The sequence below is a fragment of the Phalaenopsis equestris genome, unplaced genomic scaffold (genome assembly GCF_001263595.1).
Source record: "Phalaenopsis equestris unplaced genomic scaffold, ASM126359v1 Scaffold000002, whole genome shotgun sequence".
In the NCBI taxonomy this organism is placed as follows: Eukaryota; Viridiplantae; Streptophyta; class Magnoliopsida; order Asparagales; family Orchidaceae; genus Phalaenopsis; species Phalaenopsis equestris.
In genome coordinates this window covers 18,079,115-18,106,478 of record NW_018164444.1, presented here as the reverse complement: position 1 = coordinate 18,106,478, position 27,364 = coordinate 18,079,115, and the positions used below count along the sequence as shown (strand labels likewise).

The 27,364-nt window shown below is 32.7% G+C and overlaps 1 protein-coding gene across 2 annotated transcripts; it reads left to right on the top strand.

Annotated features, from left to right (window-relative positions):
- LOC110021573 (probable serine/threonine-protein kinase PBL7) lies at positions 1-26,089 on the top strand. 2 transcript variants are annotated; one of them, XM_020720129.1, is made up of 5 exons: positions 1-436; positions 1,288-1,457; positions 1,768-1,957; positions 24,180-24,571; positions 25,222-26,089. In XM_020720129.1, the coding sequence occupies exons 1-5, from the start codon at positions 301-303 to the stop codon at positions 25,831-25,833; spliced, it is 1,500 nt and encodes a 499-aa protein (XP_020575788.1). In that variant the 5' UTR covers positions 1-300; the 3' UTR covers positions 25,834-26,089. The 2 variants fall into 2 exon arrangements, with proteins under 2 accessions (XP_020575788.1, XP_020575780.1); XM_020720121.1 differs by having other exon boundaries at positions 1,261-1,457.
- The last annotated feature ends 1,275 nt before the right edge of the window (positions 26,090-27,364 follow it).

The following is a 27,364-nucleotide window of genomic DNA, read 5'->3' as shown; positions in this document are numbered from 1 at the left end:
GGCTCTCTTTCTCACAAGATGCTGACTTTTTCGATTTTTCTTCCATCATTCAGCCCTCCCTCCCTCTCTCTTCCTACTTCATCCCACCATCCATTGCGGTAGCGCTGCACTCCTCTTAATCCTTTCCGTATAGAGCAAAATTTGTTTTTGATTCACCTTCCCTTTTTCTGCAATGGGCGCTGTGTGGCAGTTGCGATCAGTATAGATGCGATCGAGGCTGAGAGTGATGGACTGGAGGTGTTAGAAGAGCTCGGCCTGGAGGAAGATCGCCATTTTGTGCTGCTCTCCTAGCGATCTGAGATGGCTTGCTTGCCATGTTTCGGATCGTTGGAGAAGGTGGAGGAGAAGAACAGAGAGGTGAAACCTGGTGGTAGAGATTTCAGTAAGGAGGCTCCCGCGGCGCCCTCTTCGAACCAAATGACGAGGGTTAGCTCTGGTGATCATTTTTCTCCTCTGGTTTTTGTTAAGAATTGAATGTTGGTGGATGTTTTTTTGAAAGACCGAGTGGGTTTGAGCTCGGTTAGCGTTTTTCTGCTCGATCTGGAATGTTTGTTTCTGCTTCTATTTGGTCTGATCTGTTGTTTTGTGATTCAGTATTCAAGAGAACTGGAATGAACGATTTTGTACGAGTTTCTGTATGGGGGCTTTGGATTCTATAAATATTGATTATGGGAAAGAATTAGAGCTGCGAAGCTGTCAGTAGAAGTATGGTTATCGTATGATTCTTTGTGTGAGCGATTCTTGTGGTATTATTTTGTTGTTTTATACAGTCGTGCATTGATCTAGATGGAGAGTCGGATTTCTTCTTTTTTCATCATGGATATGTTTGATTTTTCAGAAAGTTGAGGATGAAGTATCATACGTGTAGATTTATGGTTGATGAATGTAATGAAATTGTTTAAGGATGTCCTGATACAAATTTGCATCAGCGTGGCTATATCAAGTGAAATTTCCTGCACAATCAAGAGATTAATGAAATATCGTTACAATTTTTTTCTTTGATGACTTGGTCCAGTGCTATATAGTTCACGTTTGTCACTCATCTTTGAAATAATCTGAACTTTGTTTTTTTTCTTATAAGTTCTCAGCTAACATGGCATGCAGTTTTTGGAATATTTTCTATCTGCTTGTCCCATGCCACCGAATCTAATCCATTCGTATGTTATGCACTATTGCTTGCATATTTCAAAGATTCATCTTTTTTTTTTGTTTTTCATGTCTATTGATTTTTTATTTATTTACTATGTATTGCTTGAGAAGATAAATCAAAGTCAAGAAGTTTTTCAGAGTCAAAAAAGGAAACATCGGTTCATAAAGAAGGAAATACCAGACATATTGCAGCGCAGACTTTTAGCTTTCGCGAACTTGCTACTGCTACTAAGAACTTCAGAGCTGAATGCTTATTGGGTGAAGGTGGCTTTGGCCGTGTGTATAAAGGCCGGTTGGAGAGCGGCCAGGTTTGAAGAAATTTCCATTTAATTAGTACCTTACATCACATTAATTTGCATTTGTTTGTGGATGATGTATTTATATGTATCACTTATACATTACAATTTCATTTCATAACTTTCTATCTTTTGTTAGAAGGACTTACATCTGAAACTAAATTTTTTAATGAATAAATTTCATAACTTTCTATCTTTTGTTAGGACTTACATCTGAAACTAAATTTTTTAATGAATAATTACATAAGGTCACTTATGTTTGTAGAGAATTACACCTGAAAGTATATATTCTAGATCTGAGAATGAATGTTGTTTTATGCAGGTTGTTGCTGTGAAACAGCTAGATTGGAATGGACTTCAAGGAAATAGAGAATTTTTGGTTGAGGTCCTTATGCTCAGCCTCCTACATCACCCCAATCTTGTCAATTTAATTGGTTATTGTGCTGATGGGGATCAACGCCTTCTTGTCTATGAATATATGCCCTTGGGGTCACTTGAGGATCATTTACATGGTTAGATTCCATCCTTTTGCTATTTCTATTAATTTTTGACAGTTTGATGTTATTAATCTTTTTTGTAGGCATTCTAATTGCATAAATTGTTGAAATTAGTTGGATAGCTTCTACATGTTGATTTACTTTTTAATGTTTTATCAATTCATCATACTAGCAAATGATATTCTCTGAGCACACAATCATAGAATTGCAAACAATTTGTCAAAAGTCGAGGAATTTTGGCATTAATAGGTCCATAGAGTCCATATCTGTCTAACACTATGACATCTTAACCTGACATTAAAATATGAATGGTTAACCCTTGCTCTTCAAGTTGGCAGATTTTGTCTTTTTATGATGTTCTCAATTAATGTAAATTTATTATGCTCTCTTCCCTATTGTTAAAAAGACAAGTAATTTTACTTTGTTGGAAGTCATCAAACTAGGAACTTGTAGGAAATAATACTTTGTAAATAAAAGAAACAAGAGAAAAAGTTCAGAATTAGGTAAAAAAAAGTAGAGTTGGCATAATAGAATGATGTTCAGATAACGTTTAAGCAATAAAAATTAAGAACTGGCTGGTTGAAATTGGAAATTAATTCAGCTAGCAATTATTTGTTCAAATGGGAGGTTGATTTCTAATTGTGCTAGCAATTATTTGTTCAAATGGGAGGTTGATTTCTTCCTTTTAGTTATCTAATAAATTATCTATGTACATCTGGTATGTTATTGCATTTAGGATTTTAAGCTGATCTTGAGTCTATTTAACCAATATATAATTAAGCTGCTCAGATTTTGCTTTATTGGAAAAAGTTCCCTCTCTTCTTCCCTTTGATGGAATTTTTTTATATCAAGTTCACCATCCATAATTTGTCCTTGTATTCCTATTTTTTTAGTGGGGCCATTCCTAGTGTAAATGTGGATGTCCTTATGGTATTAGCTGGCTCTCTTAATAACTGTGAATACTGTGCATGAGCTATTTTAGTATGAAGGCAAATCATGATTTGATTTTTCATCATGCTAATCAAAATTTAACAGCCTTATCTAAATGTGGTGTGATGTTTTTGTGAAAGTCATATCTATTGGTCTTCTTTTTGAGTTTTTTTAATTGATGGATATGAAATTCCAGGGAGATTTTTTGAGTTCATATTTCTTAAGCATATACAAAATTTAAAAAAAATTATTGTGAATCTAATTATAGTTGGATGTGCTATTATTTCTAATTTAGAGGGTCATCTCCTTAATTAAGCAAACGATTTAAAGATTTTTGGAGAATTTATCTGTTGTACAAGCATGAGGCTTGATTTTTTTTTATATTGGTGAGTTTTTCTTCTAATTTTCTTTTGTTCTAATTTTTGCTAATGATTTGATCGAGTGATTTTACCAAATTAAATAGAATTTGGTTTTCAACAAGAGCATGGATTTCAACTTTTTGTATGAATTTCTTCGTTCTTTTTTTTTAATTTCTTGTAGAAGGATATTGAATTTTTAAATATTTTCATATTTTCATCAAAGTAAAAAATAGATTTTGAAAGCCTAAGAGTTTGTGACCTATAAATTTTTTCGTCCCTGTTGCCTGATATTTTGCACTACAAACCCCTGGATCTGAAGACATAAACATCAAGTATTCTCATCTTTAATATATTGATTCAAAAAAATATAATAATTTTATGTCAATTTATTCTTTAATCTCATTTAGTATATGCAGGAACTCTAAATATATAATTGTTTGCTTTGCACACAAATTTTTAAAAAAGCTTTGGGTCATTGTGCTATATTTATTTTTTTCAAATTGCAGTGTTAAAGCAAAGTTAAGGGTTTTTGGGCCTTTAAAACATTCAACATAACATGTTTTAATCAATAGAACGGCATTTTGTATGTTATTTAGACTTAATTATACATCTTACAAAAAGAGTTATTTTAGTAAGTCAAATTAAGTGAATATAAAGTAAAGCTTTATAGGCCAATCGATTAAAATGTACATTATTGATGCATCTACATTAAATAATTTATTTGTCAAGAAAAGTTAATCCTGTTTAGTGAGCCTTGTTAATGCATAAATGGGAAAACTCAGGTGAAGCTTTCTATAAGGTAGATTATACTTGTTTTAACAAAATGTTTACCTAATACGCACACCATTGCTATTTAATCAAGGTTCGAAACTTCATATGATGGCAATCTCCCATAATTAATAACCATAAGTATGCCAAGATTATTGGCTTTCAGCCGTAACATCTGTGTCCTATTCAGCTACCTTAGGTTGCCTCATGGAAGGAATCTTGTTTAAATTGGATTGAAAATCTAGGTGCATCAAAGATCTGCTTTCAAATTCAGTATTAGCGTTGATTTGTTTTTTTTGACAGCTATAGTAGTTTTGTTGAATGGTGTTGAAGGAGGGCTTTGTGCTGTAATGTCCAAGAAGTCTAGCTAGCAACTATGAGTTGCCTCATCTCAATTATTCTGAGTAGGTTTTGTTATAGACATGGGTGCGTCAAAGACCTCCTTTCAAGATTAGTATCTACCTATTTACTGGAAAAGGTTCTTTGCATCAGTTTTGCTAAATAATAGATGCATACAAGTATGGCAGCTTTTGATGCATAACTACAGGTTGACATTAACACCATTTATTAATGAGTTTCATCTCAACTCAGAGAATCTTGTCCAATACATGTTAGTTTTTATTTTTTTATTTTTTGGTTTATATGATTTTAACTGCTGGACTTGATTTTGATTGACAAGCTTTTTTGCGTAGAATTTGTTCAGAATTTTTCCTTAGCTAGGGCTTATATCTTTTGGAAGGGAAGCATTGATTTTGCTCCAACCTAAACTAGTTTGGATAGGGGCTGCATTCATTAAAAAGCTTATAAGCGGGACTTCAAACCTCGAGGAAGATAAAAGCATAGTGATGGGTCTTTTGACCTATCATATCGGTGATGTGGCCCATTGTAGGTCTCTATATTCTAATTTTAAAATGGCCTATATGGATCAGTCTTACAGCCTTGTCCTACATGCAATGTAGCTCGATCAATTATATATTTTTTTATTTTAATTTTTAATGTAACACTTGTTTAAATTAGGATTTAATAACTCACCAGGACATTGTAATAATGTTATTGGAAATTTTTTCATAATAAAGTGGCTTTGTGGATATTTAGATTTGTCAGTAATCTCTTAGAACAGTTGGCATAGATTTGAGACTTTTTCCAAGTTCAAGGTTCATTAGCACATTCCTCTTATTTTCTTAGATGTTGGTCTGGTTATCAGTGCATTTGAAGGCAGGTATGTGAGGCATTTATAAGCATACGTGTACTTTATAGTAGTTCTTAGTTATTCAAAGCTCGTAAAAGGTTGGTGATTTATATGCTATTTATTAGCATACTTTTCAATGGATACCAGAGTTAACCTGTCCAAAAGGAAAACAAATTTTATTACTAAAAAATAACGGGGTTACAACGACTCAAAAACAGGTAAAGAAATACATCACAACACGACTCTCCGGCTAGGGCGAGATGGGAGGACCGGTGGACAGGGGGTTGGAGGGCTTGGAGATGGGGGAGGTGGGCTGAGTGGGTGTTGGCTGATTGGTGGTTGTGGCAGGAATGGGTTGTAGGATGAGGTAAGAGGAAAGGTGGCTGTGAAGGATAGGAAGGGAGGGGAAGTATAGGTGATTGTTTTGGGTAGCATCTGGTGAAGGGCGTGGAAAGGGCAGCAAAGACAAGGAGTGTCTGTTGGGAGCAGGTAATGGTGACCTGTAGCAGGAAGGGGGACATCGGCAGTGTGATTGTGGGGGGAGGGTCACAGGTGTGGCGGTAGGATGGAAATGGATTGGTAGGAATCACGACAACGAGAGGACGTGGGCAACAGGGGTAATAAGTGGTGCAGGAGAGACAACAACGATGTAGGGTGCAGGGAGAGGATGGCAGCAAGCAAGAGATGGACCGTAAGTGCGAGATGCAGGAAAGATTGTCACCACCTTAGACGATATATAATTAGAGCACCTTTTCGCCGTTGGATACAACCGTAGAAGTGGGAAAATAGGACGCTAATAGCTATCCAAACAAAAATTTCAACGAACCCTAAACAGAGAATAACACACCCACAAATATAAACATAATAGATAAGTATTTGTGTGTGTGTGGGGGGGGGGAGTAAGGGGCGACCACACTTCAACCCTAATTAAGGTTGGACGGTTCAACCTGAATGCTGAACCAACAGCTCCCCTGCCTCAAACTTGGACCAGTTCAATCTTGACAGCCCCGCATCAGTCTCCTGGGGTTGGGGGAGCTTCGACTTCATCTGTCAAAGCGTTTATTTCTTCGTCTGCCGTCCTAGCAGCACTTTGATCCCACTATTTCCCAAAACATTGGAGGAGGATTCTCCACTTGCGAGCATACATCCATCTCGGTCCAACCTTCTGGAAGTTAACTACTAATCCGACTAGGGTCTGTGTGTCACATCCCCCCTCGTTGAACCCTGGACCGGTTCAGCCTTAGCAAACCCCGCGTCAATGCATATATGATTATTACTATACCCTAGTTCCCTTCTATAATTTAAATTTGTTTCAACTTTGACTTTTTGTTTTGATCAAGAGTTATCACCTTATGATTTTTAACTATGCTCTGCACAATTCACATTTTGCTTTTATTTTGGATTAACTTGGTAACTTGGGTAGTACCTCTACCTTTTTTTTTCTTATTTGATCTAAGTATTATTGATTAAACATTTATGTTGTAGAATAACTTGTTCAAATTGTTATTAATCAATATTTTATGAGATCTTTTTTAATTACCCATTCGTTTTGAACTCATTGCAAACTCGGATTCATAATTCTAAATCAAGTCAATTGGCAAAGCTTAATAGCATTCAAGGTAACTAGTAAATTGGAACTAAAATCAGAATACATTTGGCCTTGATTTTTTTGTGTGTGTGTGTGTGTGTGTGTTAAGAGTACTATGAGATGTGCCCTTGTAGATGTCAAAACGGAGCTAGTTCATGTATCAGTCGCATATTTTGCGCTTGTTGATTATAAAATGTCACACATAATTGATGTATCTAGTTTGTAAAAAAATGTCTCCACTTATTTTTATCGACGAAAAAGATAAAAATGAATATCCAAACGTAAAAAAAAGTCTTTTATTAGATTTTATAAAAATTTAAAGTTGTGAATTCCCATAACACCTTCATTTTTTAGCACGGATTTTAACCTTTAATTTTCATCATTTTTAATAGGGGGATCATTTTGGGTACTATTTTATGAGTTATGGTATTAAATAAGGCATTTTATAAAATTTAAGACAAAAATGATCACAGAACAATTTTATTCCTCCCATTTTTTTTAAAAAATGTTTTCATATTAGGAATGTACGAGATCTGTTTTTATAGATGCTATAGTAGAGCACAACATCATTACTATCGTATGAAAGGCTAAAAGATGCGCTTCGAGAAATGCCATGGTGCACTCTATATCATTAATATTTATGGTAGATATTACTTGTTTTGTAAATGTACAAGATCTCCCTTTAGTTTAATAATTTTCTTCTCAATTTGTGATGTTACGGAATCGAGATGGAGCAAGATACAATGGGGACGAGATAGAACGAGAGACGAGACAAAGCAATGACGATGCGGAAGTGAGGTGCGAGCAGGGGACCGAGTGCATGAACGAAAGTCGAAACAAAGGGATTTATCATTGTGCGAATCGCAAGCAGGAGTGAAAGACAAAGCGAGCGACAACAAAGACAGGGAAAATGTGTGCGAGAGAGAGCTCAAGTTGATAATGAGTAGTGGCATCGTGCCAAGCCAAGTGCGTATAGACTCACGCATACAAGCGACGATTTTGGGCTAGAACGAGGAGTTGTAGGAATGTGTTTTTTCCTAACCTCAAATAAAAGATTTAAATAACAAAATTTTACTTGGAAACCTTAAATTTCTATTGTTTATTTGCAAGATAAATATTCTTTTAATAGCTTATGTCATTATAGAGCAAAGAATAAAATGTAAATTATATTTAACTTAAAATTTTGTTAAATCTTTTATTTGTTGAAAAAACTTCAAAAACAATAATTAAAATTTATAATGATTTAGAGAGATTTATGTCAGAATAAGTTATACCAAAAATATCATTAATAAAAATTTTCTATTAAATTTAATGCAACCCATTAAATTTTTATATAAGAGAAAATTTTTAGCAAATAACGAAGAAAAAATACTAATAATGTATGATGTTTAGGTTCTCTACTATGAGGCTGATATTTTATAGATAAAAGATAAAGCAAGTTTTCTGATACGAGTTAAAAACTCATATTTATTATATGTAGTAATAATTTTGTTTCTTCTAAATTGAATTGTTATTGCACATTTACTTATGATATATTTGTTCTATGTTTATTGATCATATTGAAATGAATATATATGTATTGATTCATAGAGGCAAGTATTGTATGATATTAGAATGATAACGAGATAAATTATGGAATGTTTGTATGTGTATGTTAGTTGATAATGTTTGTATGGTACTTGTTGGATAGAGCACATTGATGTTTTTGTACCACCATAGTGAATAGTGGAATTAAGATCACATCTTGTTGCATAGTGCAGGATGTATTAGCCAAGGGTAACTAGGTGTATTTTTACATCAGACAACAACATACATGTTTTCTGGCCCACCGTACTGACGGGATATGTATCACCTAAGTGTATGTTGTGCTATGTTTAGACAGTGCTTCTGAGATGGATGTTATATAAAAAGATATATGTCTAAAAAGGATATAATATGACATAATCAATTTGACAAATTTTTGTTATATTTGAATAATAAACTTTTAGATGATTCTATTAACAAGTTATATAATCTTATCAAAAGAGTCGACAGGATAGTTACTGATAAATTTTTGGGAGATTTTGGAGGTTTGGATTAAATTATATTATCATAAATATAGCTGATATGCATATTTTGAAAATAAAATTTTTATAAACATGAAGATTGTAATGACCTGCAATTTAATTTAAAGGGCGGAGTGGGGGGATAGGGCTGAGAAATTAGTTTGAAGATCATCAATTGCTCCAAAATTAAATCAAAAGCTCGGATTGTGTCTTAACTTATGTTCAATTAACCTTTCCAATAATTTTAAAGCATGACATATCAACTTAATTTTTCTATAATTTGCACACTCTCGTGCATCCCTTTTATTCTTAAAAATGGGGACCAAAGTACTCTTCATCCACTCAGGCATCTTTTTTGTTTTTAAAATATTATTAAAGAGTTTAGTAAGCCATGAAATTCCCAAATCTCCTAAATATTTCCACATTTCAATTGGGATATCATCGGGTCCAACAGACTTTCCACCCTTGATTTTCTTTAAAGCCTCCTCAACTTCTTTTTAATTAATGCGACGGTAAAAACTAATTGTTTTATTATTATTAACAATATTAAGATCACTAAAGTAGATCGTTTTTTTCAGAAACTTCATTAAAAAGTTTATCAAAATAACTCATCCACCTATGTTGAATATTTTTTTTCTAAGAAAAACACTTTTTGATTTTCATCTTTAATGCACTTTACTTGAGTTAAATCTTTACTTTTCTTTTTCTCTTTGTTTAGCTAGTTTATACATATATTTTTCACATTTTCCTTAGTATCTAATTTATTATAAAGATCATTAAAAGCAAAATATTTAGCATCACGGATTGTTCTTTTAGACTCCCTGCGGGCCGTTTGATATTTTTCTAAGCTTTTACATTTAAACCAGTATTTGTAATATAACTTCTTATATTTTATATTTTCTTGCACATTATTATTCCACCATCAACTCTTTTTATTTATAGTAACTTTTTCTTTTGATTTTCCAAGTTTATCTTTTGCTACTTATTTAATAGTGTTTGTTACTTTATTTCACATAACATTTGCTTCTTATTGAACATCCCAAATTTTGAAATCTTGAATTTTACTCATAAAAATAATTTTATTTGTCTTTTATGTTTCATCATCTAATTCTACGACGATGAGTCCTAATATCTAAATTATTTATTATATTAACAAGAGTTTAAAAAAATTCCAATAGTTAATTGACTCGACCTTTACAATTCACTCAGCATTTTAGTGCCTAGAGAGTTAAACCTTATGAGAACACAAAATGCCAACAAAAAACAGATATGATTTTGAAAGGGTAGCTTAATAATGCGTTTGGCCTAGATAAGGTGAAATATAGATATGATTTTCAAATCATTTGCCTGTATGAAAACACAAAATGCCAACAAAAAACAACTATGATTGCAATAAATAAAGCAAACAAAACCTGAGCTAAATCATAAAAAAGAGTAGCTTTTTCAAATTGTCATTTTGGCAATAACTTGATGAAGTGTTAATATCACTACAAAGACATAAATCTTGAAAATCCAGCTTTCGTTCCTTATACTGATGAACTCGAAACTTAACATATTCATGGCAAACCTCTGAACAATTATATCCGTTCGAATCAACAAAAAAATGAGATTTGCTCTGAAAAGAACCATGAAGGAAAATAGTTACTTTGAAGCAAATAAATAAATAAAAAACTATGAAGTAAAATAGTTGTAGTTCAAAAGTCAATATCAATTTACTTTTCTCAAAACTCAGTTCTTACATATTTTTACGGTGTGATCCGGTCGAGAGCGGGAGAGATGCAAGCTGAGAGAGAGAGAGAGAGAGGTAGACAAAAATTTAGGGGTTCGTTACTTAACTTCCAGTGCGGTGCGAGAGACAGGAGAGAAAGAGCTGAAGAGAGAGCGAGAAAGGCAAACCGAAATTATTTAATGTCAAAGGTTTGAGCGGCCCTGAATTGTACGATTGGGGTGTTGGCCTTTTGCTCTTCGGTATAAGAGAGATGCGAGTTTATTACAATTCACAAATGTGATTAATATCCATCGTGCATTAGATTTCGATCGGATCGAAATAAAATCGATTTTTTAATTTGGCTCATAGCTCGGGGATCGAAATAAAATCGATTTTTTAATTTGGCTCATAGCTCGGCTCAATTATTTCAAGCCGATTTTGATTCTAGCTAAATTTTGATTCAATTTTTCGAGCGATTTACGTACTTCAAGCCAATTTCACAGCCCTAATGACATGCTTAACACATCAAGAGGGAGAAGGAGATCGAGGGAGAACCTATACACAAGATCTCGAGTGAAGTCGAAGTAACGACGTTGCAAAAGAGGTGCACTAGTAGATAGTTGAATGTGCAAATGAGAGCTTAGACAGAGAGATAATCACTATGTGAATTGAAAGCAAGAGTGAGCATGCAAAGGGTGAAGACGAAGGAAGAAATACATAGGCCAAATATGCGACGAGAGAGGGCTCATGTTGATTGTGAGCAATGGCAACATGCCGAGCTGAGGATGAGTATGAACAAATTGCGAGGCAATTTTGGGCTAAATCGAGGAGCTATATAAAGGTATATTTTTTCCTAAACTCATAAAAAATTTAAATAAGATTTTACTTAAGAAAAGCTAAAATTCTACTTTTTGTTTGCAAGATAAACATTCTTTTAACAACTTGCTAGAGTGAACCGGCGCTTGTCAGTTCGTGCTATTATGTAATTGAGATGGAGCGGGATACAAAGGGTATGAGATGGAGTGGGACACGAAACAACCCGAGTAGTTTCGATTTTCCATCATAATGGAGGCAAGCTACAGGGGAAGCAGAAGGAACAAGATAGAGAGCAAAAGATGCAGAACTCATCAAGAGGGAGGAGATCGAGGGTGCATAGTGAAGTTGAAGTAATGACGTTGCAAAAAGCAGGGCACTAGTAGATAACCAAGCGCGTGAATGAGAGCTAACACAGAGGGATCAATCACTATCCAAACTGCAACCAAGACTAAGCATGCAAAAGATGAAGATCAAGTGAGCGTCATTGAAGATGGTGGCCAAACATGTCGCGAGAGAAGGCTCAAGATTATTGCGAATAATGATAGTGTGTCAAGCCGAGTGCAAGTAGGCTTGAGAAATTGAGTGAAAATTTTGGGCTAAATTAAGGAGCTATACAAAATTATATTTTTTCATTATCTCATAAAATTAAAATATGTAAGAAGCTTATCCGGAAACGCGGCTCGCGGGTCGACTGCGGAGTTCGACCTACGGCCTGCGTTTAGTATAAAAATTGAACTGCGTTTTTGGATAAGCGGCAAAACACGCGATCCAAATGGTATCGCAGCGTTTTCAAAAACGCCCCCGCACTTATAAGCTGCTCCAAATGGGCCCTTAAATTAAAGTTTTTTAGTAATTATTTAAATTAAAGTATAAATATTTTTGGATCTTGGATTAAATTTAATTTAATTAAAAAGGAAATGTGAGTAAATAACAGAGAAGATATCCTAATAAATATACATAAATATAATAAATCAAAGTTTTTATAATTTTAATTTTGATATGAAAATTATAATAAAAATAAATTAACTAGAATTTATATTAAATAATTTAAGAAATTATTTAAGTTGTAATTCAAATAATAAATTTAGTATTTTGAAAATTTAATAAAATTTATTATGATAATATTCAAATATGAATAACAATAAACTAACTATTTAAAGATTAAATAATTTTATTTAACGAGGTATAGGAATCTTAATTGTATATATGCATGATGTTTAGGTACTCTGGTAAAGAGTTTACCTTTAATAGATAAAAGAGAAAGCAAGGCATCTCATACGAGGTGAGTACTCATATTTTTTACTTGAAGTAATAATGTTGTTTCTTTTAAACTTATTGCATGAAATGTGACTGATACTTTAATTGATTGTTATTACATATTTTATCATGATTCATCTGTTATTTATTTAATGATAATATTGAAGTGAGTGTCATAGATTTCTCAATATGTAAAATATTGTATGATATAAAAATGAGAATGAGATAAATTATAGAATGATTCCATGTGTATGTTTATTGATGGAGTTCATTAAATTGTGATACTAGTTGGGAACGTTAAATACCCGTGCGTGTTGATATTTTTCTATCTTAGACATTAGTGAAAGGAAGATCACACCCCACTGGGCTGACTAGGGATGTATCGGTCATGGGTGAGGTGTTTTTAGGTTATGCTTTGACGGTGCTATTAAGACAAATGCATATATAAAAAATATCAATGTATAAATGATGCAACGTGGTATAATGGATATTATGAATTTTCTTGATTGATCAAATTGTAATCATAAATTGTCAAATGATTCCACATCGATTTATTATGTTTTGACTAGCGCACATATTATTTTCTTTTGGTTTTTACATAAATAGCACGTGAAATAGTGGTATTTACATATTTCACACACAACTTTAATATTACAAAAAACGGAACGTGAAACCTATTTAATAAAAAAAAAACTTCTGTTAACACTTACGTTTATCACTAGAAAATCTATTTAATAACACACTCCGCCTTCACCGCATCGGCGAACAAACAAATCCTAGCATTTCTCTTGTCGGCCGCAGAATTGGTGGCCCAAGAAACAGGGAAGCCATTCGGTCAACAATCTCAGATCCCGATAACAACAAATAGAGAAACATAAAAAAAACATGCAATGTAAAAAGCTACGCAGCCTAGGGGTTGCTATTTATGGAAAGAAGACAGGGCAGAGGAATATGGAGAAACAACAATCGAGCCACAGAGATTTGTGGGTACAGTATCTTTGTATCCATTTGATCAATTCTTTCATGGTGTGATAGGAAAGAAGCAGGAAGAAGACGGTTGATTCATCGAATATACACAAAAATGGCGGTGCTCTATAATCCTAAGGACTGTAGGTAGAGTGGGCTTTTATTTCTTTTTGTTATTAAACAAATTTTCTAACAATAAACGTAAAAGTTATAAAAGAAGTTTTTTTTTGTTATTAAACAGGTTTTGTGTTCCGTTTCCGTAATATTAAAGTTTTATGAGTGAAATATGTCAATACTATTATTTTGCGTGCTATATAGGTAAAACCCCCTATTTTTCTGTTACATTACTATATTATATAATCATGAGTAGTTGGTAGCAAGTTCATGATAATTTTAAACTAATAATTTTCAGGTTTAAATCTTGAGCTAGAAAATAATTGAATGAAGTGACATTGTATAAATGTTGTCAAAAGAAAAGTAAATTTATAACTAATTAATTTAATTTCTTTCACAAGTGTTCTTTCGATTATTTGAATAATTTTATTTATTAGTAAGTGATAGTATTAGAAATAAAAAAAAAAAAAATTCATTTCATCTTTTGACCTTCTTGTTTTTGTTTTGGAAATTTGCTCTTGGCCTGTGTCGTGACATGAGTTTTACCTTGGGAGATGCTATAATAGAACTATGATATAACATACATTATTTGAATGCTATGAGAAGATATCCCTTTAGCTTCTGTTAATTTTCTTCTTTTTTCTTTTTTCTTTTTTTTTTCTTTGGGAGGCAAACATTAATATCTAGAACACATTATACAAGATGCAGAGCCACTAGAAAAGAAAGAATTAGAGAAATTATACTATAAAGTGCATTTCAATTTTCACCAAAAAACATAGTTGGTGGTTTAAAGATATACGCTAATAAAGAATAAGGGAAAAATAATTAATGGAGATTATTTATGAAGCACGAGTAAGTTCAAAGCTTGATTTTGATCATTTGTCAAGTGATCATGTGATATTGTTCTTCACTCCAATAGAGAGATCAATGGTTCGAATCTCTTCGAGAAACTATTTTCAAATATGTTTGCGAGATGCAAAGCTATGAAACATAAAAATTAAGAAATTCATAAAAATTTATAGTAGTCTTATCATGGAAAGGAGGTTGCAACATGAGTGAGAGCATGCTTCACCGATTCCAAATGTGCTTTTGGTATGCCAAAATCTTTCAGGCAATCTTGAAGTGCTTCTCTTGATCTGCTTCATTGCATTTTTAAACAACACTGTTATATTTATCCTTCCTTCTTGGTTGGGGGAATGTTTTGTAATTTTATTTCTTTTAGTGTAAATTTGGTAGTATAAATGTTGAAGTTTCTATTCGTAAGAATCTATGAAGGGTTTGTAACTTATCTAATATTTTTCTAGCTCCTTAATTCCTGTACCCCTTCAAAATCATATTTAGAATTTGTACCTAAGCATGCTTGCACATATGGACATGCAAGGAGATGTTTTAACACAATAGCAAACTCAAAGAAGGATGATAATATTTTTGTAAATTTTCTAATAAATACACTAGATAATTCTGAGGGTGGAAATAAATTTTTTTTAAGACTTATTAAATTATTTGTTGGTTAATCGAAAACCATAAATTGCTTTGATTTAAATAACCAGTGTGTCTTGTTCAAAAATAAATAAATAAATAAAGAACTAAAAAAAACTTTCTTGGTAGGAAAATAAAGCCATTAGTTTATGGAGCAACGATGATAGATTATGTACTTTTGGAAATAATCAAACATGCAATTTTAAATTTCATGCTTTCTCTAACTTTGAACCAAAATTATTGTTTTTATTCAATGTGCTAAAGAAGATTTCTTTTTATGAATTTATAAATCGAGCAATGAAGAATAAAAATATAAAATTCTATACATTTTGCTGATCGATCAATATGAAGGATAATATGAACAAAAATTTCTGAGGCATTGCATTATCATAGTGTACATAAAGTATAGCAATTTTTGCTTATTTGGCTTATTTGATTTTAAAGTCTTAATTTGATGTTCAATTTTTTATTCTTTTCTGAACCTTTGTTTGATTTTAAGTCAATGATTGGATGGGTTCTAGTACAAATTAAATTTATTATTTAATGCAACATCGGATATAGAATCCTTCTGTTCTTGTAATTCTTAATCATAATCTTTAACTTCAGCAATATAATTAAATTTAATTATACATTTTGCTGACACTTGTTTGTGTTTACCAGTTCTTACATGATGCTTGGCCTTAGATTTTTGATCTTAGTAAGAAAATATATTATGTTAACCATGTTGGAAGTTCTTGAATTGATCACGTAATTTACTCTTGATAATATATTAATGACAATGTTCTCTTTATTCCTATCAGCAAAGTGGTTTTACGTTTTCCTTGAATAGTTGAGCAATTCTTATTATCACACTGTTAGCAAATTCAATTATTTGAAAGTCGAACATATTATACTGTACAAATGATTCTTGAAATTTATCAATCCAATCTTAATGTGCTTTTTAGGTTATGTCTTCAATCTATTGTAGCAACATTGACCCATATTTCATAATGCTTGTGATGAAAATGTGTAGAATAATATCCAGATTGATTTTCCTTAAGTTGTGTTACAGTTAATTGATCTATTGAGGCTGTACTTTTGTTCATGTAAACTTTAGCTTTGGTACTGAAAAGAAATTTAAATCTAGATTTCTAATACATATCTTTAATGCAGTAACAATGGATGCAGAAACCATGCAACTTTCATGGAAAAACCAGCTATTAATCTCAAAATAATTATTTGTTGTCTGTTAATGAAAAATAGAAATTAGTTGAAATCCAATTAAGATAAATGTTTTTGGCATTCTGATAAAAAATAAGAATGAGGATTAAAGATTATGAAATCACATCAGTGATTGAATTTTAGAATAAAAAAAAAGCCAAATTGTAGAAGACATGAACGGAACCAATCACGCTATCAACCAATATTGATAAAAGAAGACGAGAGGATCAAAAAAATAAAAGAAGTTACCAATAGATAGGCTTCACACTTGATTGAATCCAAGGAGAAGAAAAAGAAGAACAACAAGAAGAATAAACTCATAACTCCTTGCCTACTCTTTTCTATTCACCACATTTATCTCTCTTTAATCTTTGGCCTGTACATTATCCCAGGTCAAGGCAAACTCTCCCTTCCGAAATGTCTTTAGTGGTGTAACGAGTTATTTGAGCTCAAATTATTCCTAGCTCGAGCTTGATCAAAATATGTGGTCTACTAATTCTAGTAGTTCAAGTTGTCTTACAAGTCAACTTATTAATTATTAAAGAGGGAAAATGACACTTTTTCAAGCATGTTTAAATGATAAAAAACAAGAAAGCAGAAAATAAATATTAGGAAATCATTTGATATAAAGAAGTGAGATATCCTTCTCAAAATTTTTAAACAATATTTTGCATAAACTCTTAAATTTTAATATATTTTTTTATTGTTTTATCTTAACATTTTATAACTTCACTAGCTTATAATCTAACAATTTGAATCATAGCGGTGTCAAACTTGGTTTATTATTTCATTGAGCTCGGCTCTTGGCTTTGTTGAGTTGAGCTCGAGTTGACTAAGTTACACCTCTACCTCCCTCTCTCTCTCTCTCTCTCTCTCACACACACACACACACACACACACACACATGCACACCCACATACTCGTGCGTACACATAAATTGGACACCCTAAGGCAGAGGTATTAGTCGGTCTCTCTTTGGTTTTCAATAGTCTCCCTTTATCTTTCTTTTATTCTCTCAATAAACTTTCTTTCATAAATTCAAGTCTCCAAATTTGTACCTTAATTTTTTCTTTGCAACTATAATTTTATAAAATGATAATTATTTTTTATAATAATTTAATTATTCCTCAAACTTTTGGAAAGGAAATTAGTTTGATTAGAAGAACTATAGAAGTCAACTTAAAAGTATAGTTTAAAAATTTATTATGCCAATCAAAACCATTATGCTTTTAATATTATGAAGAACACATCTATGTAATGGAAAGTTATTTGAAAGTTAGCATGCTCTTCTCATGCAATCAAATTCATACGACAACAACAACAACAACAAGCCTTTTTTCCTACTAAGTGGGGTCGGTTGCATGAATCTTGTTTCTCCATTGTGTCCTATTGAGTGTCATATTTTCACCTTATTCTAATAAATTAAGATCATATTTTAAACAACATGCCCAAGTCTTTTTAGGTCTACCTCTATCTTTTTTAACATAAGTTGAATCTAAAACATCTACTCTCATAACCAGATCATTAGATGATCGACATTTAATGTGACCAGACCATCTAAGACGACTCTTTCTAATCTTGTCTGTCACTGGAGATAAACCAACCATTTCACTAATACATTCATTTCGCATTTTTGTCTCTAATAGTCAAGCCACTCATCCACCTAAGCATTCTCTTCTGAGCAGCATTTAACTTAGTTTTATGCTTCTCTTTTATAGGCCAACATTCTGCGTTGGAAAGCCTTGCAGGTCTCTCCACCATCTTATTAAATTTTCCTTCAAGTCTAAGCGGTACTTTTCTATCATATATTAGGGCTGATGTATTCCTCCGCTTCAACCATCCAATTTGAATTCTACTACTAACATCCCCAGCTATATCGCCATCACTTTGAACAATAAATCTGAGATATCTAAAACATTCACTCCTTTTAATGATTTGATCACCTATTGTTACAACTTTGCCACTAGATATACTAATAATAAAATTACATTCCATTTATTCAATTCTAGATCTACTCAAACGAAGGCCTTTAGACTCTAATATAGACCTCAATAATTCAAGTTTATCCCGAATCCTTTCCTTAGTCTTATCCGTAAGAAGTATATTATTAGCGAAAAGCATACGCCAAGGTACATCCTCTTGTAAATGTCCAATAAATCAAAGGCATATATTGAGCAATTTTGCTTCATTTACTTTTTGTTTAAATGATTATAAGAGTTCTGAACTCTTCTGTCAAATATATCTCATTGATTTCAATGATGCTAAACAAATTGGTTAGTTTGATCCAAAAATTGAATGTTGTAATATTAAAATTCAAATGGGTGTAGAATGATGACCTTCTTTATGAGAGAGTAATACATAAAAGAAACATATTCCAACACTGAAAACACCGCAGAGTTGTTTGAGATTGAAACTAAGCATTATGATCTTTGTGAAGAACTAAATATCGCCCCAATACTCCAATGCCTTAACAAAATGTTGGTTACAATTTGATATGTTTGAGATATGTGTGAATATATTCACTTGATAATGTGATATTTAAATCCATCATTGAGAAGAAGAGAACCATCAAATTCTTAGTTGGAATAACTCTGGAATTGGGTGAAGTGAGAATAAAACCTATTCTATCTACTTGCGAAGCTTTTACTAGAGTCAGGAGAGAAGAGAACAGAAAGAAGTTGATATTGATTGAAAATGGGGGCTCACCGAGTATTGAAAGATCAACCTTGTGCACCCATGATTCTTCCTATGTCTCAAAGCTCAAGAAGAATCGTCCCACACGTGAAAATTGTAAAGAAATTGAGCATATAAAAAACAAATGTTTTAAACTTCATGAAAAGTATGCAAACCGGAAACCTGGACAAAGAAGGAATGATCAAGAGAAAAATACTATTTTTGCTACCATATCCAAAGGTCCGGCTGAACCATTCACCAATGAACTACTTGAAGTACTGAGAAAACTCACTTGAGATAATTCAAAGCAGCACACCAACCTCATAACACTCTAATGTAATTTATTATTCTCTCGTCTTGCCAGTAATTGGAGATTTAGAACTTGGATCATAGATTCAAGAGCATCTGATCATATTACCGAAGAAATCAATGCTCTGTTCAACTATCGAGAGGCTTCTATATCTAGATCAATAAGACTTGCAAACAGATAACACTCAAACATCGCTGGGAAAGAAAATGTGAAGCTCTCTCAGAATATTATTTTTTTCTCTGTTTTATATGTTTCACAGTTGGATTGTAATTTGATTACAATTAGTAAACATACTCATGATATGAAATGTATAACAAAATTTCCTGCAAACTCTTGTAAATTTTAGGTGGATTTGGGTAAGGTGTTTGATAGTACTAAAATGCATCAAAACTTATATCTGCTCATGGAAAATCTCTCTTTAAACGCAACTAATTCAACATACATATCTACCTTCAATTTTCAAGTCAGTTTAGTTCATGTCTGTCGCAAATCAGGTCTTGTTATGATATTGTTGTTAAAATCATTTTAATTTTAATTATATTGCTAAGTTGTATCCTCATTTATTTATCAATTAAAAATTTATTTTTTATCAATGTGAGATTTGTCAACTTGTTAAACATATTAGAAATGGTTATTCTTTGATTTAAGTACAAACCCTCACACATTTTTGTCATTATTCATAGTGATATTTGAGGACCTTCAAATGTGAATCTTAAATGTTGTTAGATGGTTTTGTCTCATTTATTAGCTGTCACACTAGAACCACTTAGGTATTCCTAATAAATGAGAAATCTGAAACAACCCAAATATTCCATTACATGATTCAGACTTAATTTCAACTCAAAATTGAGATTCTCAAAGTTGATAATGCAAATGAATATTTCAACTTTATCTTTGAGTTTTTTTTTAAGAAAATAGAATTATATGTATGAGTTCATGTATTGATACCCAATAACACGATAGAATAGCTGATAGAAAGAACAAAATTTCCTTGAGGTACGACCCTTCTCATTTGACCCATTAGGTTTATAAACATTTTTGGAAGGAAGCAGCTTTTACTATAATATATCATATCAATCGAATGTTTAGTTGGGTACGTAACATTAAAGCATCTCATAATGTTTTGATGGTTGTTACCTATTATCACATCAGAGTTTTATCTTCTACTATCCCACTTAAAATCTTTGGGTGTGTATCTTTTGTTCATGTCCACTCCCAAAATCATACAAAACTTGACCATAAATCCATCAAGTATTTTTCTTGAGCATGTCACCAACAAAAAAATGATATAAGTGCTACTCTCCTGTCATCAAAAAATACTATAATTCCATTAATGTCATATTTTTTTAGTATTAATTATATTATCCCAAATCAGTTGTTCAAGGGGAGAGTGGAAATAAACATCATTTTTGGGATGCACTTAATGACACCTACACAGTCTCATTACTTATTCCACTTAGCCCTCCAATCCATGTTGAGGATGGCCAGCCAACCCAACTTAAAGTGCAAAACAAATAATTTCGTGTATGCATAGGGAGGAAGAAAAACATTGAGCAAGTGGAAGAAGACAACTTGCAATGACAGAACTGCTCAAACCAAAACATGAGACCACATTCGCTTGAATTTTTGGGTAAGGAGTTTAGAACTCACGAGTGATCCCCTTCCTCTTCTAATACTAGTGACAAGGAAAGCTGCATTAGATATCCAATTCAAGAGTATGTAGCTTATATGAAGCTATCTTAATTCTATAAATCTTGTATATCTAAGCTTGTTAATATGTATATTCCTAAATTCATTCATTAAGCTTTTCAAAAATCTATAATGGAGGAAAGCGGTGAAAGAGGAGATTGGAGCACTACAACATAGTTACATATGGATTCTTACTAAACTCACTCAAGGATAAAAGATAGTTGGATACAAGCTGGTGTTCAACATCGAATACAAAGCTGATGAGAGTATCGAAAGATTCAAAGTTAACTTGTTGTAAAAATTTTCACGTAATTCTATGGGATTGACTATTAGGAGACTTTCACACTAGTTTTCAAACTGAATATCATCAGACTTCTCTTTTCAACAACAGTTAACAAGGTATGGGGATGGCATCAACTCGACATAGAAAAACATTCCTAAATGGGGATTTGGAAGAAGTGTACATGGAGATATCAATAGGTCTTGAGAATGATGCCAACACCTATTATGCAAACTCATGAAATTTCTTTATGGCCTTGAGCAATCACCAAGGGTGTGATTTTGAAGGTTTGCTAAAACTATGAAATCTGATGGATATTCTTAAAGTCAAGTTGATCACAAATTATTCATAAAATAAACTCACAGAGATAAGAATGCTAAACTAATTGTATATATATATATATATATATATATATATAATATGTTTTTTACTGGTGATGATGAAAGGGAAATTCTTAAACTCAAAAAAGTGTTTGTTGTCGAGTTAAAATCTAGGACCTGGGAAACATAAGATATTTTCTAGGTATAGATGTAGCAAGGTCCCAGAAAGTCATTGTTATATCACAGAGGAAATATATCTTAGATCTATTAAAGAAAACGTGGATGCAATTCTGTTGATACTCAAATGGAATCCTGCAAGAAGTCTAACAATAAGAAGTAAGTTTATCCGTGGATAAGGGAAAATAAAAATTTATAGGAAAACTCATTTATCTGTCACATATTTCCAGATATTGCATATTTTGTTGGTATTACGAGCCAACACATGAATAACCCAAATGAAGAGCATTTAGAGATTATATGCAGGATTCTAAGGCTTCTCAAGAAGTCTCCTGGCTATGGATCAATTTTTGAGAAAAACAGAAATTGAGAGGCTCAAGCCTTCGTTGATGCTAGTTAGGCCAGTGAACTCACTGAAAGATGGTCTACCATAGGTTTCTGCTCATATGCATAGAGAAATCTGGTTATACAAAGAAGTAAGAAGCAAGTTGTCGTTTCAAGAAGCAGTGTAGAATCCGGGTATAAGGCACTGTCCTTGGGAATCTGTGGAGTATGGATTCAGAAATTGTTAAGAGAACTAGGATGTCCCTCCAATAGGCCTATACAAATGTTTTATGACAGTCAAGCAGTTATCAACATTGCAAGAATTATGTGCATCAGAACCAAGCATATTGAAGTTGATAGACACTTCATCTTAGAAAAGCTTAATGTGAGAATTATACAACTAAGCTACATCCCAACACACCATCAAGCTCTTGATATCTTCACCAAAGCTTTTCCTTTAAGCACCATCTTAGAGTTTAATACCAAGCTTGGTCTCTACAATATCTGCGAATGTCCTAGAGGAAATTTAAGAAGATCTTGGAGGATTTGATTGGGACAACTTAAGAAACTCTTAATTAGTTTATTCATTTCCTATTCTATGTTATTTTATTTTTTATTTTAAAATATTACCTTTCCTAATTTAGGTTAGATATATTTTGTAAGTTTGTAAGTTATGAGAGATTGTTTTCCCTATATGTAAGTACCTTACATGTGAATATGGTTGTAAGCAAGCCGAGCTTGAGCGAGCTCAGGCTTGGCTTGTGTTCAGCTCGTTCGAAATTACTCGTATTCGAAATTCGCTCGTGAACAATGTGTTCGTGTTGAGCTCGATTTAAATATTATTGTTCATGTTTAGCTTGTATTCAGCTCGAAATTGACTCGTCAAAATTAATTGAAAAAATAGATGTATGGTGTTTGATTCGAACTTGTACCAACTAGGCGCAATAGAAGGCGCAGAACTACATGACCCACACGAGTTGTTATGATTTAAATTTAGATATAAATATATATATAATATATTATTATATAAATAATATATATAATTTCCTTATTTCGAGCTAACATGAGACCAACACTAGCGAACAAACAATTGTTTATGTTCGGTTTTTTTATAATTCGAGCTTAAAAATTTGTTCATTATCGACTCATTTACTTAACAAACGAGCCAAACATGTGCTACTTAACAAGTCGAACACGAGCTGTTCTCGAACAACGAGCTTTTTTGACAACCCTACATATGAATAATAGAATAAAAAGAATTATTCCTCTCCAAGTTTATTTTCTACGGTTTGTAATATTTGCATGTTGTCATGGAGCATGTCACCTTATATAGGCATGTTAACTTTCTCAACTTGCTTACCAAATATAAGCTTGAACAAAATTTTAAAAGCTTGCAGGCTTGAAAGTGTCTTGTTCATTTATATTCGTGAATAGGCTTGCTTATTGTTTAATAAATAGTTTGCTAAGAATTCAATAAAATTCTTTTTTATAGATGATTTATTGTTAATTTGATGACTTATTTTATATTCTTGCATCGATTTTCATATAATGTATATTTTTTAAGAACTATCTATCTTATTAGACGGATATGTATGATGAAAATATCAAATAAATAGCCGTATTTATAGATTTAAAAATTGTTCTTTTTAATTTTAAACTTCACTAAACAGCTAAATGTTACCTTATACATTATATCAATTTTGATTAAAATCAATAAATCAAATTTAAGTAATTAGACTATAAATACTTAGCATCAAACATATATGGGCCATTGACATACATACCACCCTAGTCATATGTATTTATATGTCTAACACCTGAAACATTACTTTTTACATTTATACCACCCAAAAATTTCATATCAAATCAAAAAACCCACAATTTTTAACTTTAAAAAGAAGTAAAATACATCTTTTCATGACAAAGTAAAGTGGCATAAACGTAAAAATTCAAGTTTAGGTGTTAGATATGCAAATTCATAGAATTGAGTAGTATGTATGTAAATTCTCCTAAGATATATTAGCTAATTGGCTTTCTTGTCCTAGATCTACCATCCGACAAGCAACCCCTTGACTGGAACACACGGATGAAGATCGCAGCTGGTGCAGCTAAAGGATTAGAATACCTGCATGATAAGGCAAATCCTCCAGTAATCTACAGAGATTTCAAATCTTCGAACATACTTCTCAGTGATGAATATCATCCAAAGCTGTCAGATTTTGGCTTAGCAAAACTTGGTCCAGTTGGCGACAAAACTCACGTATCAACAAGAGTGATGGGGACCTATGGATATTGTGCTCCAGAGTACGCCATGACCGGGCAACTTACGCTTAAATCCGATGTCTATAGCTTTGGGGTCGTCTTCCTCGAATTAATCACAGGACGGAAAGCAATCGACAACACCAGACCCACTGGAGAACAAAATCTTGTTGCTTGGGTTGGTTTTCTTCATTCCTTCTACCACTCTCTATTCTTGTCTGTATTTTTTGTAGGGTCGTTTTAGTCCCAGAGTGTACAAAGTGCCAATTTAATCATCAGACTCTTTTGATATGGACTAAAATAATCTCCACAGATGATGATTTAACCCCAATTTACAGAATTTGTGGACTAATTTGACATTTTTAGAGACTTTGGGGACTAAAATGAACCCATGTAAACAGTCATGGGACTATTTTGGTACTTTACTACAGATTTTTGTCCCATTTTGGTCACGAATAGCTTTCCACTTTATGTGCTCAAATTATCCCAATGTTTTGATTCAGTCCGTACTTCATTCTGAGAATTTTTTTTATGAAAGATTTACATACATGTCACTCAATTCCTACGTATTATGTATTTATATATTTAACATCTAAACTTCAATTTTTACACACGCACACACATAAAAGGCACATTTCACCCTTTTTTTAAGTTTAAAAAAGTGATATTTTTGGAGTGATATGGAAGATTTTGGTGGTACAAATGTAAAAAGCAAAGCTTAGATATTAGATCTGTAAGTACATTACAATTGTGCGCTGTGCGTGTAAATGTCTCTTTTTTTTTTTTTTAATCTCTGAGTTGGTTATGATCCAGCCACATTTGGTGCAGGCTCGCCCGTTATTCAAAGATCGACGAAAATTTCCGAAAATGGCAGACCCATTGCTGCAAGGCCATTATCCCATGAGAGGTCTGTACCAAGCTCTAGCCGTCGCCGCCATGTGCCTGCAGGAGCAAGCTGCAACCAGACCTCTTATTGGCGATGTCGTCACTGCTCTCTCTTACTTAGCTTCGCAAACCTACGATCCCAACGCTCCTCCTATGCAGAGTAGCAGGGTCGGGCCTTCGACGCCGAGGTCTCGGGAGGAGCGAAGAAACCATGGCGGCAGCTCCGATAGTAAAAGTGCGACGGATTCACCTCATAGAGATTCGCCAAAGCTCAGGCTGAGGGATTCTATCAAAGGGATGAACTTAGGAGCTGATGTTGGAAGAGGTGATGGTGACGGGGTATCGGGAAGAAAATGGGGATTGGAGGAGTTCGAGCGGCAGGATTCGCATCGTGATAGTCCGAACCATGTCATCCGGCCGAGAGATTCTCCAAAGGGCCTCAACAGAGATGTTGACAGAGAACGGGCGATAGCAGAGGCAAAGGTTTGGGGGGAAAACTGGAGGGAGAGAAAGCGAGGGAATGCGCCGAAGTGTGTTGATAGTACAAATGTGTGAGAACATTAACATTATTGGACCTGCCACACATCTTCATCTTTGATTGGTCTTATTATATATAGTTTTCTGTTTTTTTTTTTCTTTGTTTGTTTTATATCCAGTTATAGTTCATCAATCTCTATAAATTTCTCATGTGAATAAAAGATTGTTTTCTTCTCTGTTAAAAACTTCATTTTTATTGTATTCTGAGTCTTGATATGTGGGTTTCAATCTTCGGTTGGATTATGGGGGGAGTGTTGATTATTGTTCTGAATGTGTAAATGTTTTATTAAAAGAAGAGACATTTTGTATTTTAGGCTTGTTGAAGCTATAAATGCAACATGATTAGCGCAGTTTTGCCTTGTCAAATTTCTGTTGTTGTTTGTGGGTCTGTCACAATGTTGTTCATGGAAATGAGATTGTTCTTAGTTTTTGAGATTGTGATGTAAATTTAATGCATTATGTTCATTATTTGAGGTTATTTGTTTGATTGTAAAGTAAAGTGGACGGTGGTGTTTGGCTGCATCTCTTATTTGCGTTGAATAAGATTTAATAAATTTGATCCATCTGAATTTTTATTGATGGAGATGGCTCTAATAGCATGACAAAAGAAATTCTTAAATTTAAATCCATCTCACAATCGGATTTAATAAATTTAAATTTATGTTATAAAATAATCGAAATGCGAGAAGAAAAGCCAAAACATTAAGTATTTCTTGTTGGATTAATTTTTAATTTTTTTTTATTATTTTATTGAATTTATGTTAAATTTATGATTAATTTCTATTAAAATTATAGCACGAAATACTCTCCTAGAATTACATTTTTTTTTATTGATTTAAATATTTTTATTATTCCTATTTTAATTTTAAACACTGTCATTGTCAGTTTCAAGCCCGTATTTGAAAAGTTGAGGGTTGCGTTAGGTAGTCGACAGCCAGCGTAAAATTTGTTGAAGAAATCATGACATGAATTCTTTTGATCATTATGTAAGTGCTAGGGCGTCTCCTAGAAACGATGCGTTGTATAACTTGAATACCGTGAAAACCTCTTGAAGAAAGAATTTTTATTGGAGGAGATTTAAATGGATATGTCGGTAGAGTGATAGAAGGCTTCAGAAATACTCATAGTGGCTACGATTTTAGAGTAACTAATGAAGAAGGTAGAGTTATTTTAAATATTGTTTAACATATGATTTTGTTATTACTAATACTTTATTCAAGAAAAGAGATGGGCATCTTATTGCTTATAAGAGTGGATCTAATAAAACACAAATTAATTATTTTTTTATGAGAAGAAGAGATAGTCGAGATTGTAAAAATTGTAAGGTTATTCCAAGCGAGAATTTAAGTACTCAACATCGTTTATTAATTCTAGATTTTAAGATGAAGTGTTGTAAAATAAAAAATATTAATACTTATCATTGTAGAATTAGATGGAGGAACCTAAACAACACAAATAAAATTATTTTTATGAGTAAAATTCAAGATTTCAAAATTTGGGAAGTTCATGAAGAAGCAAATATTATGTGGGATAAAGTAACAAACACTAT